Source organism: Oenanthe melanoleuca, chromosome 2, assembly GCF_029582105.1.
Source record: "Oenanthe melanoleuca isolate GR-GAL-2019-014 chromosome 2, OMel1.0, whole genome shotgun sequence".
Classification (NCBI taxonomy): Eukaryota; Metazoa; Chordata; class Aves; order Passeriformes; family Muscicapidae; genus Oenanthe; species Oenanthe melanoleuca.
Genome location: NC_079335.1, coordinates 63,946,188 through 63,968,203, shown reverse-complemented (window position 1 = coordinate 63,968,203; position 22,016 = coordinate 63,946,188). Strand labels below are relative to the sequence as shown.

The following is a 22,016-nucleotide window of genomic DNA, read 5'->3' as shown; positions in this document are numbered from 1 at the left end:
CCTTGCTCTGCCTGCTTTGGGTGCAGAGTTTCAAAAACACATCAAGTTTCCACTGAGGTACCTTAAATACAAACTAAAAAAATGCATGGATTGACCTTTATGTCACTGAATGAAGCCTTATATTTTTTGCAGTTTTGGCAAACTAGATCAGGAAAGGAAGGAAGATATTACAGATGATGTTCTTTAGATAGGAAAAAAGAATAGTAAGACAAACTGAGTTAGATGTGAAATACCTATCCAACTGCATAAAAAGCACATGCATCACAGCCCAGAGCATATACCAAGCCTGAGACATTTGTCTGATGCAAACAGTATCAGCAAAAATCCTCTTTTGTTAAACAAAGCCTTACCTTTCTGCTATGGATTTCCTTGGGAAATAAAAATCCTCTCCTGCGAGGTAGGCAGCTGCAGTTCCACCTCCAAAATAGGTTTTCCTCAAGAGGGGAGCAATCCTGTTGTTTACCAATAATGCTCCTAAACCAGTTGGGAATCCAAAGATTTTATAGAATGAGATCGGGATAAAGTCGGCTTGGTGAACTCCCAGGTCTAATGGAGAACTGCTCACGTACGAGGCTGCATCTAGTAGAACAAACCACTTTCCTGGTATTTTGATGGGGCAGAGTTTCCCAGATTTTATGTCCTGTATCCATGAAAGGGGATATTTGGTACCAGAAAAATTGCTCTGAGCTGGGTAAGAGAATAGATGAGGTGTTGTGCAGTTTTGCTCTTCAGCTGTTAATCTGCTTTTCGCTAACAAAATTTCCTTTGGTTTTACTGGAACAGACAAGACATTCATTGAAGCAGTTATGCCCCTCATACCAACCACAGATGTGTGGCTGTCAGTTAGGTAACAAAATCGACTGCTGGGTTGCTTTGTGCCTTCAGGTATCCAAGGAAATGATTCTGCTATCAGTTTAAGTGCAGCTGTGCATCCAGATGTGAAAATGATGGTGTAGTCCTCAGCAGTCGTGTGAAAGTGTTGCAATATTCTGAAAAATGAAAAAAGAAAAATATCCATTTATTTTCTGATTTTTCTCCTTTATTGCTGTATGATATATTTTGGTTTTCCTCACCATAAGTTCTACTCTGACATCAGATATTAACAGAAGTAGACAAGTTTTGCCAAACAGTACAATAAACTTCAACAAGGGAGCCTGAATCATTTTGCCCACAAGAGACTCTTTTCAGTGTTCAAGTGAATGTGGCTGTGTTCTTAAGAAGCCAATTTGCCTGGCTCCAAACAGAGTGGCTAGTCTGGTCCCTCAGTGGGATCAGAATCAAGCCTGCATATAATTAAAATTACACTGTCCTTCAGAGAGACCAGTTTTATTTGCAAACTATGAAGGTTTTCAGTTGACAAAATATTTAGAGCAGGCAGAATATGTTTCAGTTAAGATAATCTACTTAAATAGTGGGCATCCAAATTAAGGCTCACAGTATTCAACAGGGAAACCTTAGCAAACGGCTTTGCTCCTTGCTTATGTTATTAATGAGAGAAACAGAAGGCAGCAAGAAGCAACACACATTTCCATGGGCCTTATGCATATAAGGCTGTAATCTCTGTACTCCACAAAGGTAGCCCAAACCAGAAGAAATCTGTTTTCCAATGAGCCAGACTATGAAAAGCAAACTAGTCTCTGGAGGTATGCCTATGCTACACATTTGATGTCTTGACAGCACCTTGTTGGCTCTAAACTACTTTTTGTGAACACCATCTAACACAGCTTGTGGTATCCATGCTAGGTTTTGCATCTACTACAGTTTTGCAGTGTGCAAGATGAGTCTTTTCACAGGCTGAGGAACAGCTTCAATTCAGTCACCTTTCTTACCTATTTCATCTGAGAGACTTTCTCTGAATTAACTTTATAAAACTCCTACTAATATAAACAGAAAATGTAACAAACATCTGAGAGACATCAGCTTCAGTGAATGGAGCAAAGAAAACTGAACCAGAGCATACATGTTACTGTTCAGAAATGTTCTACAAGCAGCTAGTGTTCTGATCTGTGGAATTCCAAGATACAGACCAGTATCTAGAGTCTATGAACTCTGGTTTCCAATGAGTATCATTAAAAGTCTGCATGTTGTATATGACAGGATAGTCCCTTGCTAGAAGAGGCAGGAAATGAAGATAGAGGTGCATTTAAATATAAGTTGCACAAAAGATTATGTGACAAATTCAAGTTAAAAATCCTGAAACATAGGACAGTGGTGAAATTCCTTAAAATTTTATTCATCCAGTCTGAAACACAAATGCTACAGACAAAGGGTTTTAGAGCTGGGTGGTGGGTGCAGCAGTCAAATATTAAACGCTGGAAAAGAAACAATTGCAATGGCTTTGATGATTTGCACTAAAAAAACTACTCTAAAAAGACCCACTGAAATGCTATTACGAATATTTTTCTCAGTTGAAGAAAACTCTTATGGTACTGGGAAGTACAAGATGCAACAGATGGATTCATAGGCCCAAATGAGACTTGACTTTCTTCAAAACTTAAATTTTTGAAAACTGATGTTTGTAAGAATCTTCTGAAACACACTTGCCAGGGGACAGTTGCTGCAAGCATTCACAGCTCTGGACACAATTTTTAAAGACCGTAGAAACCAAACTTTTCCATTAGAGCTCAGAAACCCTGTTAGGGATGGAGGCAGGAACAATCACAGATGTTTTTGTATCAGGTATTGAGCTGACAGCCTGCTCATTCATTGCTGCGACCTTCTCTCTCTGGTCACTGAATCACTCCCCTTGCCCCCTGCACAGATCCATGCAGCCTTTCCCTCCACCACCTCCTTTGCAGCCTGGAGCACGTGCTTGTGTCATGTAGGACATCTGAGTGAAGGAACCTGAAACCCTTAACCCAGCTGGCTCCAGGGTTAACGTTCAGAACCATGCCCTGAATTTCAGTCCCAATATCATTCTGCCTTTATTCTTCTCTCCTTACATTTAGATACAGAAATGGTGGAAAGCAGAAAAAGCAAGTCTTCAGGGACAAAGACGGAAAGCATCATCATACCTCTGTTTCCAGGGGAAAGGAATGGTGGAAAGTGGATTAGAAAGGAGGCCGGGTCTTTGTGGTTACAAGCATCACTTTTAATATATTATCTGATGTGGCTTATTTTTTTATGCTCTACAGATTTTGGAATCATCTCTGCACAGGTTGTACAATTCCAACAAAAATCAACAGCAACAATAAATATCCAGCTTGGTCTGTTTTCACCTCTGTGAGCTGTAGGACAAGTTACACATTCACATGTATATGCACACACAGAATACATTTTGAGCTAAAAAACCTGGTGAATTGAGCAAATTCTTAATATGTAGTATCTTTTCATAAGAGTGAGCTGACAAGAGCAACAACAAAAAGCAAGCTGAAGGCAATCATCAAGTCTACTCCTCTTTTAGTCTCTATAATTTCTCTGTTCTCACTCAGCCACACAGGCTCAGTGCAAGGTGAGACACACTGGGTTAAAAGCAAAATTTTGCATAAGAATAGCACCTGGAGTTCTCAATTGGAATTGTACTTGCTTACCACAGTACTTAATTTGAGCAAAAGAGACTGTTAAATGACTACAGCTGGAATGCAAAAATGGTGGAATGGGATTTAATAACAGGATGCTGTCATCCAACCATAAATATCAGAGCCAGTGAGTACTTCTATTAAACATTTTCAGAATTCTACAAGACAATAAATACTATTTTGGATTGTTTAGTCTCACAAATAGTGACTCTAGCTCTATGTTTAATTCGAAATGAGTGAGACAAAGTTTGTTGGTATTTTAGCTATATTTAGTTTTAATTCATTCAAATTCAGAAATAGCAAAACAGTTCTGAAATAAAATCTCTGAACAACACTGCTATATAATCTATTCAGTTCAGTACCAGAAATTGACTTTCACATGAAAAAAAATGTCAAGCTTTAGGGTTAATTTTCAGAAGTCTCCAAATAAATTAGAAGCTTTTTAAAAAATCCATTTATGTTCCTAGAGCTAGAGAAACAACCAACTTATATTTCTAATTTACTTAGATAGGAAATAGATTCTTTTGTGAGTCAAATTAGCTACCTACTGCATTTTGAGTCTCCAAATGCCTTACAAAATTGCTATGAATTCAGTACTTGCAAAAGAGGTGGAATTTTTAAGGTCAGACTTACATTTTGATTGAACTATTTCTAACCTTGAAAAGAAAAATAAATAAAATAAAGCAAAAGCAACTGAGTTCAGAGAATTTTCTTCTCCAGAATGACTTCTAATGTGCAGACCAGGAAAGCTGCAAGAACCTCAGAATAAAGTTTATAAAATGAATACCACAAACTCCTGAACTAGAGAGGCACTGCCATGATAAAATCAGAGTTCTCCAGAACAGATAACTGCAATACATCCCAATGACTTCTGTAGCCCACAGGTGGACATCCTCTGTTTTGACGTGGATATTGAGAAGCACTGGCTATTACACACAAAATTCCTAATGCTGTCTGTCTTTGTGCAAGACATACCCCATTACAGTGAAATGCAGCACACCTTTATTACACTCCAGGAAGATTTATAGCCATATGTAAGGTCGCCGTTGGCAGCAGGACTAAAGACTTGCGGTAGAAAACTGATAACTTGATCTACTACAGCTGACAGCTGCAAAGAGCAGTAGCATTTTACAGTATTACAAATTCCCACTTTTCAAAGGACTCTTTGGAAGAAATTACTAAGAGGGTAATTGTTTCATTAAACATGTGGATACCACTGTGCCATCACTTGCACGATGGCACAAAGGCTGAGGAACCAGTCTTTTGCTGGCAGGCTGGCAAGGTGAGGGAGGAAGCTGAAGCTCCATCTTTGCAAGACACTAAAGGTCCACCATGAGTGGCCATCTCTTCTCCTTGTCCTCTCAACATCCCCAGAAGCACAGATCATGACACAGATCGTGCAACCTGTCCAGAGAGAAGGCACTGAAAATGCCCTCACTTGACCACACTTTCCTGTGCGTGTTTGTATTCTGAGACCTCTCTGTTAGCTGGTGTTAAATAATTTGTAAAAGTTGCCAGGAGACTTTTGTATCTTTACAACAACAGCTGAGCCAAAATACCTTTCCACTTCAAGGTAAACACTGGCAAAGAAAGCCAATTTCCAACCCAAGCAAGCCTGCCGTCTCATTTCATATGATTAATACACTCAAAATTATGAATGAGTTTTATACTTAAAGATTTCTATAATCAAGTTATATATTTAGAGGGAAGAGTCGCATTATCTAACTTATCTAATCCAAAAGCCTGAACTAATAATTTAATTAGAGCTATCACTCCACAGTGCCACTGGCAGCTCTGCAGAAGGTAAAGGATACTATTTGTCCAGCTACCTTAGGAACACTGTGACCCAAAGTCAGATGAGAGAGAGGCTCTCCAAAGCTGCTGCCTGGCTGCCCTTCCCTCATGCAAGAAGCCCCATGTTCCTCCTTGCCATCAGCTCTTTGTAGCTCTCAGCTACAAAGAAGATCAGTAGCAAAAAAACTTACTCCCATACTACATCATCTCCATTACAGCCTCCCAACATCCAGCTGATTGCTTTTCTTCCATGCTGCTACGATTAATATGCTTCTAAAATATGTTTTACATCAATTTCTCTCTATTCAAATCTACCTTTTGAAAACAGCTGTAAAAAGCTGAAAAGCAGCTTATATTGCTAGGTTTTCTTCCCTCCATACTTTAATTCCAATTTGTGTAAACATTTCTATCTCTAGTTAGCAAGATCAAAATAAAGTGAAAGAGTTTGTGGTTTATATGCTTCATATTTGTATTCACAATTTTACTTAGATTGTATGAGTTTTCATAAATATCATGAGTACAATGATTCTCTATTCAGTAGCTGATCTATATTTAAAAATCCATTATAAAAAATTAAGTATGGCCATTGTAACAGGAGATTCAGATTCAAAGACAGAAGCATAACTACCTATTGAAGTTTAGGTAGCACTTCATAAAGGAAGCTTTTCAGCCACACATTTACATCTAAATTTTTTTTTTTTTTTACTTTAGCATTTTTTCAGCATCATGCTACCCAGATTCACAAATCCAGTTTCGATTTGTATTGAGAGATGCTTACCATAGGCCTTAGAAATATCATCACACTGTTTTCTGTTTTACGGAAAATCTGAAAAGATGTAACATGCTGTTGTTTAATGAATTGGTTTTGTAAGAATGAAATTTAAAAATTACTTCAGAGCCAGAAAATATTTTATTTTTATTTAATTTTGTTTAAAAGTAAATTTAAAAAAAATTAAATTATGTAACTAGCATTTTAATCCTTTCTGCACAGAAGTGCAGGTCAAAGTAGAGACAGTGGCTGAATCTACATTTCTGGGTAAGAGTGTTTTAACATTCCCCATTTATTAATCAAGAGTCAGATCCAGCTATCAAAGCAGCCAATAGAAAAACTCCCACCAGCTTTAGTGAGAGTTCCTAAGGTCTTGTAAACTGCTGTAGTTGTTACAGAGCAGGGCCCATCCCTGCTTTCAGGCTTAACTTCATGTGCAGCAGCAGTTCTCTATGTGTTTTTCTCTCTACATATACAGAGAAAAAAGGAAAAGGTGATGTGGCTATCCTCTTTGAAGCCAGCACAGAAGGATACCATAGAAAAGGATATATTTCTTAACATACAACCCAAATTTTCTTTAATTTCTGTTGATGACAGAAGTGACACCTTACATCTCTATCCATGAAGGGAGTGTTCCAGGTTACAAATTAAAAAGACAAGCTTTCTGGGTAGGAAATATTTCATATCTTATTTCATAAAGACAAGGTTTATTCAATCCAGTATGTCACTGCACCAAGTTATATTTTCATTGTCAATTCCCAAAAAAAAAAATTAAAATCTATAAATGCTTTAAAGAATCAAATATATTCAACTAAGAAAAAATTTACCTAACCTGTCTTCCTTCAGCAAAATATAACTTAAAGAAAAAAGTCCTTGTAAAGGTTTGGGGGGGGTTTATCTGGTTTGTTTGTTTATTTGGTTGTTTTTTTCTTACAGCAATGTTTTCATCAAAAATCTATACCATATCATCTGCAACCTGGGCAGCTAATCTGGTGGAGATCCACCAAATTGAAGGATTTGCCCATGGATTAATACCAGCATGAGAAAGAGCAGTGGGACAAATAATCTTTTCTCTCTCTCAAAGTTCTCTCTCAGTTTCCTCAGTCTCCTTTTCAGTTTCTTTTCTCATACTGACAATGTACAGATCTAAATTTTTCAGAGCACATGCTAACTGTGAAATAGCTGCACACTGCCTTGTTTATCCTCAGTGGTTACATACATATAAACTTCTTCTCTGAAGTTTTTTACTTGAAAGGCATTCATTCTGAACCCAGCTTCTTCCCATTACTGCTTCCACAAGAGTGATTAGGATTTTACTCATTTACATGACTTGTTTATTTGCTCCCTGGAGACAAAATAAATGGTAAGATGGAATGCACCTTATAAGTTACACTTAGCACAGGCAGGTGATGGGAAAATCCGCCCCTTCTGTTGGAAAGCATTACTTTCTTTAGACATTCCCATTCAGCCCTCTGAATTGAAGCATTATAATCTCTTACACTTATTCCCCTGTCCAATTCACTGGAGACACACTGTGGAAATACCTGTTTGCTTACAAAGGGTCATAGCCAGTCCTCACCAAACAAATCCCCTCTCCAGCTCTGCCAAGCTGGCAGCTCAGCAGAATGCCTGGAGTTTCCCTTGCAGGGGTTCTTTAATGGCCACAAAACATCTTCCTGCAGGAAAAGATGCTTTGATGAACAAAGCCTATGAGAAGCACACACCCTGACTGAGAGGTGTTGACCCTCATTACTCATTTCAAAGTGCACATCCAAAAGGTGTTCAGTGTCAGTGGCACACTGGCAGAGCAAACTACCAATAAGGGTGGTATTATGGCTCTGCATGTAATCAGAAGAACAAAACAGTCAGAAGGACTCATAAAATCCACAAAATCCGATGCTGCAAGCAACCTGTTGGTACTGTTTGTTCTAACACACAACTATAACTCCTCTCACTGACAGAAGTCTCTAATGCCTGTAACTTTCTAAATGTGGCAGAAACCCCATGGTAACTGTTTTCTTTGAAATTAACTTTTATTTTTCTGTGTAGAGAGGGAAGATCAATACCTACATGATTTTAAAACCACATCATGGTTATATTTTCTGAGTAGGACCAGCCAGACCTGTTTGCTTCAGAACTTGAACTAGTGCCAAAGATTTGTAAAAGCGCCCATGAAAACCTAGTATTTTCATTAATTCCAACACAAATTATTCTGAAAATTTATAGGTTCTGCAAAGGAAAATTTACCACCTGGTATTCAAGTAACCAGGAAAGAAATGTAAAAAATAACCCATATTTTAGGCATCCATTTAAGGCAGACTAGCCATAACAAGTAAAGAAAAAAATGTTTCAAACTGTATTTACACAAACTAATTGCCAAATTTAAAAACTACAAATGAAAATGAATCAGCATTTAAATCATTCATGTCTTAGAATTCAAGTTATTTCTGTAGCAAATCTTAGGAGTCACTAGGAGGAAGCAAAGTTAAAAACAAACATAGGAAGGTTTTGTGCATGGACTAGCATATCACCTCAGCTGGTGTCTAGGCAACTCCAGCACAAGATGTTTTCAATACAATATTTTCCTCATAAGTTACACCAAACACCTAAAGTCACTGTATTACCTAGCACAGACCAGAAGTTTTATATTTAGGCATCCCCTGAACAGAAACAAACACAAGAAGATTTGCTTTGGTGGTGAGCACTCGAGACAGCACAATACCAGCCAGAGGTGTCATTTCTACCATGAATATGTGCAATATCCTATCCACAGGCTACAGGAACAAATTAAAGGGTGTGCCTATGGAAATTTGCATCACTGTAAGACATCTACACTGTGGACACCAGAGCAAATCCCTCTTTAGAGCCACCCAAAGACACAGGCTCTGCATTAAGAAGCTCATCTAATCTAGGCTGGAGGCCTGCTTTAGGCTAAGGCATCTCACCTGGACATGACCAAATCTTCCACTGCATGCCAAAGGTATCCAAATGCCTTGTGCACCATACACAGCTATGCTCATCCAGCTTAACCCCAGCATCTCCGGTGTGCAAACATCCCTCTTCCCATTCTTACTAAGCACGTTCTGATCTCTGACCTTTCCACATGTTCTGAGCCCCTGCTGGGAGACTGACTCAGTGTTGCAGTGTCAAATTAATGCTGCTAATGCCAGCAAGCATCACTGCCATGAGGCCTGCCTACCTGCAACAGAGATATTTCTGGTAACTGGGCAGAAGTTACTACACATTCTCTTTTCTAATTCTTGGAAACCTGAGCATAACACTTGGCTATTTTCAGCTGCATAACAAATAGAATTTTGTAAAGGTTGTTTCAGAAAAAAAAATCTCAGATGCTCTGGTGGTTCCACAATCTCAAGTTTTTACAGTGGCTAACCTTTTAAGTAACATCAGATAAGAAATTAAATATTTTTAACAGTGCTAAAAAAACTTTATAAGCTAGCCTTTTTTCCCCCCTTAAGTGACATACCATTGCTTCCAATCTTTTTTAAACATTATTCTTTGTTTAACTTTTATTTAGTGGAATTTGTTTCCAGATCAGATTTGGCCTTTAAACTGTGTACTTTTGTGATCTCTTCAGCCACAGTGGTTTGTTTTTAGCTTTTGTGGTAGTTTTGTAGCCATTTAAAAAAACTATGGCAATTTTTTCCTGAAACAGTGTGTCAAATACCCCAGACACTCTAACACTGGCCAATCTCTTTTCCCTGTAGGTGCCAGAGAATGGACATGTGATGAGTCCGTGACCTGTTTACAAAATGGATTTGCTATCAAGTAAGCTTGACTTATTTGCACCTTGCCTGATATTTTAGACTGTAAGGCATGAGTAATGAAGCATAGCACCAAAAGCATAATCCAGCAGCTCTCACACTCTGCAGCAACAGTTAGGTTTATTCTGTAGTGTGTGAGTCAAGCACAGGCATATGCTCACTGAGTCTGCCATTACTTATTTAGTCTTTTTGGGCTGGTGTTGCCAGGGACTGAGGTAGGTTTGAAAGGTGGGAGGAGAGCAGTTGTGTAGAAAAGCCTGTGCAACTCCCATGTACTAGGGTTTCTCTACACCTGTTCCAAGCAAGTCCATCCCTGAGCCATCCTGAGTGCCAGGGATCTAAGCACAACAGCTGTGACAAGGTGTGTGAGTCCCATGAACTCCCACAAAGCTAAAATTCTTCTTCCACCATCTTCCTTTGGAAGGTTGAGGAGACAATCACTCTGACTTGTGGCTATCAGAAAATGGATACGCCTGAGTCTGTAGTTTGTGAGGAATACAGCTGCCTACCTTCCTGGTAGGATGAACCACTGAGAAGACACCTACCCAATGCTGAGATCTCTCTGATGGTTTCTACTTCTACTTTCAATTCCTGCTCTGAAACAAGGCCTTGATCCTAATCTTGAAACGTATCAAGTACAAATGAAGTATGGTCACATCAGTGATCACATTGCAGTCCTTTGATATTAATATGCTTCTCTGGAGTAATTGCAAAGCACAAGGTGAAAGGAAACAAAGATAAAATGCTTTCATGTCAAAATGAGTCAACTACATAAAATGTACCCATAGTGGTGATGATGAACTCTGATTCCAAATATCCAGAAGCTCAGAAACTGTTTCCAGTACAACCTCTTGGAACCACCTCTATAACATATTGTCACAGTATGACTGATGGTCTGACTACAAAAAAATCATCAGACCCCCTGCCAGAGCTTTCTTGCTCAAAAGAAAAAAAAGAATTATGAAGAAAGGATAATTTTTTGCAATTCATAAAAGGCCTGTACAATGAGTTCACATTTACTCAAGAAATGTGGCCCAAAACTTCGGAGGTACTCAGGTACTTTAAAGGGAATTACATGATTTTGTGAATCTAGGTCTCAGTTACTATGGTGACAGGGATTATGGTAAATGCTCACACATATATAGGTCTTATTTCATCAAGGGTAGCTTTTCAAGTAATGTACTTTTGTCTGGAAATTACTTTAGATGGAGATGTTAATCAGAAATCATCTCAGTCTGCTTTCAAAATACAAAGGACTTACATAAATCTATTTATTTCAACAGTATTTACTTTACATGGCGCAGGTATCCCAGCAAATCAGACAAATTCTCAACAGCAGTCAGTACTTCACCTTGCTATGGGGGGAAAGCCTCAAGAATGAAGCCTGGAAGACAGCTGGCCACCATTTATTTGCTATTTGTTTTTCGTGTGATGTGATGTCCCACTTCAGCAGCATAGCTCTGATTCTGCTTCCTAGGAAGAGGATTGAAGCATTTTACACAAAGCTGCAAAAACTTCCTTGAGGGCAGTGGCAATAATATGAAGAATACAGCCAGTAAGTCTTGGCACATGAACTCCTGAAACCTGCAAGGCTCCTACTTTGGTAAAACAGTGGACTAGCTCATTGCTTGAGAGTTAGAAATAATGCAGTACCACAAATTCTTAGTGAAACCATCTTGGTGATCATAATTACAGAAATACTCAAGAGTGAAAGGCTTTTCTGCTTGTTTGTTGAGCTGACCGAAGGATTCTTGGTCTTAATGTGCCCTTGCTGTTCTCACTGAACCACATTCTTGTGTAGGCTCACAGTCCCAAGATTTCCCAGAAACTATGAATGGATTTTTTTTCCATATGGGAAACATCATTTCAGCCTGTCAAGGCTCTCTTCATTCACCTTAAATCCTGACAATTGAGCTTCCAGTGCTCCTAGCAGTTGACAGAGAAACTGTTTGACACATGATGGATGCAACAAGGCATAAATGGCTGTTGAGGGATAGCCTTAAAACAAAGCTGGTGGCAATCTACAACATCAGGGAAAAGGGAACAACAAAAGCATTTTAAAGAGCTCAGAAGTGACATTTTTAGAATTATAAAATGAAAGCAGCTTACAGGAAACTTAAAACCCATAAGATCACAAAACCATCATATAAAAGCTATTGCTTTATTAATTGAAGAGAAAATATGAATAAAACTCAGGAACCAGATGCTACAATCCTTTCCATCTTTTCTGAGGATCATTCCGTTCAAATCAAAATGGATGTGACAATTATAAACTGAAACTAATGCTGTTTGAAGTGTCCCATTAACTAATCCTGATATAAATTAAACACAATATTGATAATAAAATTCAAGCCAGAAGATGCATATGAAATAACTTCCTTTTTGAAAATCTCAAGAAATAAAAAAATTACTAAAAACATGTACTAATGGCCACAATTTCATATAATCCTTCTACATTTCAATCTCATCCTGTAAAGCTCCTAAGAAGAAAATATGAGTCAGGAAATGTAGTGGCTGCCCTGAATTTCTCTTTTTATTGTCACTATCTCACCTCTAGGAGGTAGAAACCTGACCCAGGAGGCCAGGAAATCCAGATGTGAGATGGTCAATTCATATAAGGAAACACACACTCATGTTGTCTCTATTGCGGGAAACATTCTGAAAGCAAATTCATCACTGCAACCTCAGTAGAGCAAATTACAACAAGGAGTAATATTTAGGAACCTATTTATGGCACTCCAAGTGTGCCACTCTGCATAGCAAACCCACAAAAGCCCCCAAGCAACAGGTCAGGAAAAGATTCTCAAAATGAGCAGAGGACTACTCACGTGCATAGGATATTGCCATGCATAAGATGATACACCATGCTTACCTGAAACAAAATACTCAGCATCTTGCGGTGAAAGAGCCAGAGATCACACCTTCAAAACAGTGATTAAGTTGACTTTTAAAGTTCAAGTTTCTTTGCAGAACAAAAGCAGAAAAAACCCAACAACTCAGGATGGAAAAACCTCAGCATGTTTTAAGTGCAATTTTAAATGGGATGATTAACAGTTTAGAATATTTGTGAAAATTTCTCTTTCCTATTCCAGGTATCAGTGACCTTAAAAAAAACCGTAAGTAAAGTAACATGTTGCAGCTGACAACTGAAATCTGCACTGTAGCCTTTCACCACTAGAGTTGACAGCACGTGTTGAGCTAGAAAAGCAGGAATACCCATTCTCTTGAACACATGCAGATACATTGAAATCTTATTCCAACTTGGATAATTTCACAGTGCTGTCCACGTTCATGCACTGACAAAAAAATTGCTGCTCACTATATGATTTCCTAGTTTTGTTGTTGTTCAGGGAAGGGGTAATTATCCTTCTTGTTTTTCAATGGTAAATGTGTGGTCACTTAGCAGAACTAATGGTTGTGGCAACAGTGATGCAGTTCCTGTCAATGTATGCATGTGTAAGGCCATGTGTGTTGTTACATGCTTACAATTGCCTTAAAGGAAGCTCTCTACCCTTGATTATATTTCAAGGTAAAGTATGGTCTAGAATTATTGCTACTGGGATCCAAAAGTTCTCAAAGTGTATTCAAGCTAAAACAAAAGTCTGGGTACATTCATGTATTATCTAATATAGTTATGAAACCCTTTTGGGAAAAATGTAATTAAGTGAATAAATCTTTCACTAGACATAGATTTAACCTATAACCCTCTTGCATTAGGGAATATGGCATTCAATAAATTCACCAAAATTGGAAAGCTTTATTAATGGCTGGAAAAAATATGTTCCACAAAAATTAGAAATTGCAACAGCCTCTGTGTTACCCTGCAGCACCACATTGCAATAGGTTAGTTCTTGTGAAAGTGGTCTTTTCTCAGATACAAACCAGAGGGGATGTGAGCAGTAAGATCTGATCAGAGTTTTAGAGATCGGCTAAAGCTGTTCTCCACAGCCCCCAGCTCAGATTCCAGCAGGATCAGGTCACATTTCATATGCATAAAGCAGGAGAACAGAATTCCAAGTTTTTTACTTTACTAAGTTTTTTCAGTTAAAATCTACTTTCTTTCCTGTCTGTACTTTTAAACTCTACCTATCATAATTTCAATACCATTTTGGAAGATTTGTCACACCCTTGATGCTTTGATATTAGCTTTGGTAACATCTAATATCATGAGGAGCAGAATGAAAAGTGAAAGTATTTGATGAATATTTATTCAAAGTTCTAAGGACACTCATGGTGTGTATGTCTATGCCCTTTGTACATTGCTTTCTGCAAACATTCCAGCAAATGTACAACAAGTATAAATGATTACAGAATGTTTTAGGAAGGCAAATACTGAATTTGTAATTGTATGCTAGAAATCTGATTCTAAGAGCTGTGCTCTAAAAGCAAAAGGCAGAAGCTTAACACATATGCTGTATTTTATTAGGAGATTCAAATTTTGAATTACAAGACCTCAAAATTAATTTCTGGCAAGAATTCCCTTCAACAAGTTTGTCAGCAAATTATGTGGTAAATAACAAACCATGCTGAAGAACAGTCTTCTTTTTATGGTCAATTTCCAGAATAAGTGATATGAAATTCCCAACACAGAATAAATAATTATGTTCTTTGACAAGCTCATGGTCATCAGCTCATTAGGAATTTGTCCAGAAATAGAATCAAAAGGCAACCTTTTTTCAGAAGCCATATTTAAAGACAAGAAAATCCCAGAAGGATGTGTGAAAGTCCATTGTACTGCAGTATATATTTTTAGCTATTACACTTCAGATTTCATTAAGTGTTTGTTCAATGTGACAGAGCAGCAGGAGGTAAGTGCTCTGGTGTATCATTCCATACTCTTTAATCATCTGTCTAGACCATCTGGCTGCGGCTCAAAACTGCATGTCCCTAAAACAAAGGTAGATGCATGAATTGTCAAGAGACACCATCAAAGTAAGTTACCTATGAGTATTAGCAGAAGAAGTCAGAAACAGTAAGTGGTCTGCTATAAAAAGCAGAAGGGCTCATTCCAAATGTACCTCTCTTGTGACTCAAAGACAATTAAATGTGAAGGGTACAAGCTACTTTATGTGTTGCTGCTCATTCACATTATAGTTCTATTGGGCTCTTTTTCATTATGCATAATTTTTCAACAAAGAAAAGGGCAAGAATTGCATAGATATTTCAAACTTACAGTTTGATTGTTTTGAAACTCTGACATTCCTTTATGTACCAATATTTACATAGCTATAAAAAAAAATAAAGGTATAGTTACAGCCTGTTACACAAAAACTTCAAGAAAGCAAATTTGATCAAATTATTAGGCAAAACCTTGCTCTGTTGAGATTGGGCAGCTATCAATCAGGCTTTTATTCAAGATGTGTAGATGTTGCTTGCTAAACCAGTTGCGGGAGAAACAGGAATTCTGGACAGCAAACTAATATGATTATGCAGAAGCTGATTTGTTGTTTACTTTTTAGCCCTAATTATATATTTTAAGACTACTGTCCATGCAATCAAGTGTTTCTTGATTGGTGCTTTTATGCTGTTTATGTGCCTTGCACGAGCCCTTCAGGTACGATGATTGGTGCTTGTTTAAAACTTCACTGTCCACCTTTATTTGGGTCTTCTAATCTTGGTATTATGTTTTTTAGCTCCTTTTCTCTCGATTTAGCACAATTTATGTTTTAGTGGCCTTGAAGGGTCTTAACAAGTTATCTCACACACCTGTTACAAACACTGGTCTAAACTAAGAAATATACAGAAAAACAGCTAAGCGTGTGAAGGAACAGCAAAATACGTAGAAAAACAACTAGGCAGGAAAATGTGGAGAAAAACAGCTAAATATAGTTTGGCTGGTGTACACAATACAGACCACAGCTTGGACTTGTTTAGTTAGACATGTTTACCACCGTGGCCTAAACTTGTTTAGTATTACTACAGCCAGTGCTCATTACAGTATGTTTGGCACTGCATGTATTGATACATTTTTGGACAGGCTGTGTTGATGGGCTGGGAACAATGGTATGAGGTTCAGCAAAGTGTAGTGCAAGGTCCTGCACTTCAGTCACAAAAACCCTGTGCAGTGCTAAGGGCTGGAAAACGGCCCAATGGAAAAGCACTTGGGGGTGCTGGTCAACAGCGGCTGAACATGAGCCAGTGTGTGTGCCCAGGTGGCCAAGAAGGCCAAAGGCAGCCTGGTCTATATCACAACCAGTGTGGCCAGAAAGACAAGGGCAGTGATCATCCCCCTGTACACAGCACTGGTGAGGCTGCACCTCAAGTCCTGTGTCCAGTCCTGGGGCAGAGAAACTGAAGTGCTGGACCGTGTCCAGAGAACAGCAAGGGAGCTGGTGAAGGGCCTAGAGGAAGCTCAGGAGTGACCTTACAGCTCTCTACAACCACCAGAAAGGAGGCTGTAGCCAGGTCAGTCTTTTCTTCCAAGCAACCAGTGACACAACAAAAGGGAATGGCCTTAAACTGTGCCAGGTGAGTTCTGGCTGGACATCAGGAAGAATTTCTTCACTGAAAGATGCTTAAGCATTGGAACAGGGTACCCAAGGAAGTGGTGGAGTCACCATCTCTGCAAGTGTTCAAGAAATAACTGGACGTGCAACTTAGCGCTATGGTTTAGTTGACAAGGTGGTTTTCAGTCAAAAGTCAGTTGGCTGATGATCTTGGAGGTCTTTTCCATCCTTAATGCTTCTGTGATTCTATAAATCTAAGGACAGAGTCAATGGCTCAGAGTAGCTTTGTCCACTTTACTTCTGCTGCTCAACTCTTGCAACTTATTAGAGAGCTGCTACCAAGCTCACCAGCAAAGTGTTAGAGCTGGGCATCAGCACTCACTGATTCATTCACCTGTCTTACCATTTTGTTTAGACAACTGTCCCTATAGAAATATACATTCTGGTTAGGTTCCTGCAGTGAGAGACAGGAAGCTAAGAACTCTTGCTCTGTGACCCCAAAATTTCCTATTCTAAAAGATCCTAGCTGTGGTTTTGTTCACTTTGTCTTTCCCACTAGACAAAATGAATAGTTACCTTTACATCAAAACAGCAGAAACCAGAAAGAGTGGGGTTCATTTGGTGGACAGTCCTGTTCCAGGGTGTTGCACTTCCCAGGGAGTTTCTGAGGTTAAAAAGGAGTTTCTACACACTACTATGAACTGGGCAATTTCTGCACACTACTGAGTTCTCCCTCTCAACCACTTACTCCTGCTGAAACAACCACTGTCACCTCTAGTGTACTCAGTGCACATCTTGGCTAGAGGTCTGGTTGTATCAAAGTGTCACATTGCTTGTAGTAAATCCAGAATCAAGACCATTACAGAAGAATATGAAAGACATAAAGCTCTGTTGATATTTATTGACCCTTAACTGACCCTTGAGTTACTGGTTCATATATGTGGGGGTGCAGTGCCACTGACACACCACCTTTGTACCATATAAAGAACTTCAAAAAGCTCTTGGAATACACTTCTGAAGGCAAAACACCCACAATGGTTGGCAATAAAGCAGATTCTGCTGCAGCATGTCAGTTTTCATCTGACAGATGTTGGGCAGGCTCTCCAATTCCCTCCATAGAGCTACTGATTGATTTGTTTCTTTTCTTGAAGCAGGAAGGTTACTTCTTCCTCTGCTGCTGTCTTCCCCTCCTCCCTCCCATTTGGCAGCTATTACAGAAAACTCCTGCAGCAACAGCTATCACTTCAAATCCTGTCTATTTTTCACTGGAAGCAGCAGATGTACCCATAACACTTCACTAAAGTTAGAAAGGGAGGGTTGACATGACATATCTGTACTACAAGTGCACTGCAGGTTTATTGGGTACTTATGCCTCGGTAAGAAGAGTATTTAAGCATGTCTTTAACTCTCAATGTTTACCCATTGTTTTCAATTTGTCTGCAATTACACACATACCTAAAAACCTTCTTGAATGGAGACATTACACAGTGAATTTTTCACATTCGTTCTCCTTTCCCAACCCTCACAAATAATTCAAATATCATAAGTGTCATAACAATTTTTAAGCTATCCAACAGTTCGTTACTCAATTTTGAGCCATACTGACTATTTTTGTTTAACCACAGGGTCAAGCAGCAAAATGAAAGTAGACTCCTCTTCCTGCTTGCAGGCTGCCAGAAGAGGGGGAGATGTTGAGCAGACTAGTAACAGATTTTAGCATACCTTTTTTTGATTCTTTTTTCACATGAATGTTGTGTTCTGGAAGTCTCTAAGAGAGATTCTAGATAAAGAAAGCTACTTTGTTTATAATATTCCATCAAGCTGCAGTACAGATGTCTTCAAAGATCTCTGTGCCTAGACATTTCTTTAAATGTAAGTGACAAGGTTAATTTTTATCAAAATAACTCCACATACTAAGTAACAATTATAATAACAGATATTATTATAAGTAATGAAATATTGCAATTCATATTTTTCATATTATGGCACTTTTAGTGTAAATGTTAGCAAATCTGTAACTGCTTCCATTGCCTTCATGCTTCACCTAACATATTATGGTGAGATTAAAAGATAAGGACTGAGCTTAAAAAAACCAAAATCCTCAACACCATCTCCAAGAATCTCAGTTCGTCTTACCATGAACTCAAGAGTACACACATTTGGTCATTGTTGTTGTTTAATTATTTGCATTCTGTTACTACACAAGAAGTTCTGCTCACCCACAGGATGTCACTGTGAGAGATGCTGTATTCACACAGAACAAATTAAAATCCCTAAGGAAGTTCAGGATGGCTCTGATTGCCTTCTGAAAGCTTGTGTGTGCTGCAGAATTGGCAAGGTTTACAGCACAGCCTTGAAAAACACTTTACAACCAGGCAGACTGCACAAAACAAAATCAAACACAAATTTTGTTTTGCTTAGATGCACATCTGTGTGTATGCACAGACAAAAAAGAAAAGCCCTTAAAGCTAGGGAGAAAAACATGTAAATAAAAAGAAAATTACTCCAGAATAGTTGTAAAGCTTTACAAGATCTTAAAAGCTGTGCAAAGGAACAGAGCTTCTATGTGTTCCCCAGACAAAGCTAATTGACTGTCGATTTAAGAGAAAGAAAAAGCCTTACAGTCTTGTGATATCTACTTTATACAGTGCATAAGACTTCATATGGACATATGGAGACCATTTGTGACTTTATTGTCCTTATTGTTCTCAGGAGAATTAAGCTTTGTGTGATTCTCAGATATTGCTCAGCCATATTACAAAGGAAGAAAAAAAAACATACATCTGCCACAAGGTTGCATTCCTTTACAATCAACAGAGGTACTGTTATTTTACTTTGAATGAGAAAACAAAGAAAAGTTTACTTTTAAGTCATGATACATAGGTGCTAAAGAGGTTTATATTTTGGACAATAATTCAATAAGCAATATACTTATTATATTGGGTAACAACTCAGCCATCAGGGAATTAGAAAACTTAGGAGATTTTTTTCCTCCCCTTGATCTCTCTTTTCCCTTTGTGCTTTTGAAGAATTCTTGGTATGTGATGCTCAGAAACCCAGGTCAGAAAATCACAAGCATTGCAATGTTCTTGTACACAACCTGTTGATCTTGTGCAACCACTGCTTTGTGCATCACTCGAGGTACACTGCACTTTGATCCTTTGCTCTTCTTGGAAAGCTACAGGCTGAGGCCCTGACACAAGCTCAACTCTTTGCCATTACGTGATTGTCATAGCTCAGATGTTACAAACCAACACTCTTGCTAGCAATTGCACTAAATAAAGACTGCTTAGATAAAAAAAAATGTGAACAAGTGTGGACAATGTTGGCAAGTGTGAACATTTATTTCTCTAAGGCTTCTCATACCTTTCTCTAAGGTAATGTGTCCCAAACACACTACCAGTATTATTTAAGTTCAAACATTTATTTCAATAAAGTGTTTCAAAGATAAATAGATAAATAATTCACCGCTTTAAATCCCTCAGAGCTTTAGCTGAACTACACTTGCACAACTATATAATGTCCCAAGACATGCATGTTTCCATATGCCCATGAGGACAAAATATGTAATGCAACTCATTTCCCTTAGCATGCTCTCCTCTGCCTTTGACATCACTCCCTTCTCCCATTCCCTGCTAGTTCAAAATCTACTGCAAGAAACAGTTTCTCTCTTTGACGCTTTGATCAAATCATTGTCCCCAAGTAGCTCTTCCCATCTCAACTGAAAAAAAAGGGAATTTTGTTCTCCACTGCCAAGGTTTTGACTCTTAATTCTGTGCCACAAACCTCACCATGTTTGCATTTTCAAACAGTCCCATTCCTGCTCTAGCAAAAACTTGTAGCAAACATCCACTAGGAGAATATCCATTTACGGATATTCGATTACAAGTCTCCCTTGTTGCCTTCCATCCCCACTATCCTCCAGAATAAATTTTCTTTCAACAAGTGGGGCACTACCACTGTTACTTCTTATTGATCTCTCTTGTCTGCTGGGTGTATTATGCTCCCTTAAACATCTGTGCAGTTCCTGTTCTTAAACCTAGATAATAAATTTTTCAGGATACTACCTTCCCCAGACATTACTTAACACAAGTACCACAGTATGCATCAGGTATCTTACGCACTATCAGAGCATAAAGAAAAGGAGATGCATGGTAAACATTTGCACTCTAAATGCTTAAATGCAATCCAAAATGCAAAACATTAAGATTTTGGATGCCTGATTTGGTCGCACTTCTGAAAATCAGCCTTAAGTAACACACCTATAGCACCTACTAATGTTGATAATAGTTCGTCACATTAAACTGTCTTTTAATTAATAGCTGACTATATTTTAAACTGATTGTACTTTAGCTGATAATTTTATTGAAATTATTCACCCAAGAAATCACACAGAGAATATGTGAAAATGTAGATCTCCTCTCTTCAAATTACTACATAAAGCTGATTTCCATCAGCTGTACAATCTGAAACGTTTCACAATCAATATGATGCTAAAGGGGTACTTATTAGTACCCAAAAAGAAAATAAAACATTTTATGTGAAAGTTATCTGTAGACCTATTTTTAAACCATGAAACTTAGCTACATCTCTGTTCTCAATATCAGAAAGCAAGAGAGTATACAAATGGGCAAAGCCAGAAACTATTAAGATAAAATATTTTAAAATAATTCAGCATTAATAAAACATGAGTAACTGACCAAAAAATCACACACAGACACACAGAAAGGAAAAGGTTCACTAAAGAACTTCTTTATGAGATTACAGTATAGTGGTTTCAAGTGATACATTATTTTCTTTGGAAGCAACCAATTCTACTGCTAAAATGAAACATCCACAGAGAACAAGAAGCTTGCTAATGATAAATTATTGTTATATAAAATCAACCAGATTAAAAGAATACTCTGTTAAAAGGTACACTTTTTTCCTGCTAAGACAAAAATACCATCAGAATAAACATTCTGTGGTACAGAAAACCCCATCTCTCCCAAGAAGCCTCTGAAATGCTAAACTATTATTTCTAGACACCAGATGTAATTAGAGTACAACCACTTTAAGTGCAGTCTAAGCTGCATTAATCAATAATGCATCAACTCCATGCTCAAAATAGCAGATCACTGTCACTGGGGATTAGCAGGTATCACATCTGGGAAAATGTGTGCACAGAACATTTACAATTCACCAAATATCTGACAGACCAAAGTACCAGCCTTTGCAGATCCCAGGATCAGCTACATCTAGTAGGAGAATAACGGAGCACTTTGTTGATGAGTGAGGCCAAGCAATTCTGCCAAGTAGTTAACCAGCTCCTGCCAGGAGGCTTGGTTACCTCTATAAAGTTTTAGTAATTGAGTAACACTCCCTTTTACATAAAGATACAGGTCCACAAAAGGGAATATGGGCCTGAAAGCCAAGAAGGCAAGCATCCTGGGCTGGATTACCTAAAGCACAGCCCATCAGCCTCCTCTATGAAGCAATCATCAGGAACACCACAGCTTCAGGCCTCCAGCACAGGAAAGACAATGATCAAGTGCAGCTAATTCAGTGCAGGAACATCAAGGCTGAGCACATGACCTGCAGGGATTTTAGCCTCTGGAAGTGAAAACTTCAGGGGAATCTAACAGCAGCCTTCCCTTACCTGTGAGGAGGTCATTAAGAAGACAGAGACAGGCTCCTCACAGTGCTGCAGCGTGAGGATGTGGGGCAA

The 22,016-nt window shown here is 38.4% G+C and overlaps 1 protein-coding gene across 2 annotated transcripts in view; it reads right to left on the bottom strand.

The window, feature by feature from the left end:
- The window catches only part of MOCOS (molybdenum cofactor sulfurase), a 209,312-nt gene that overhangs the window by 122,739 nt on the left and 64,557 nt on the right, over positions 1–22,016 (bottom strand). For both annotated transcript variants that reach the window (XM_056483842.1, XM_056483843.1), the window contains one exon: positions 351–989. In XM_056483842.1, coding sequence (XP_056339817.1) covers positions 351–989 — 639 coding nt within the window. The remainder of the gene's footprint in view (positions 1–350; positions 990–22,016) is intronic.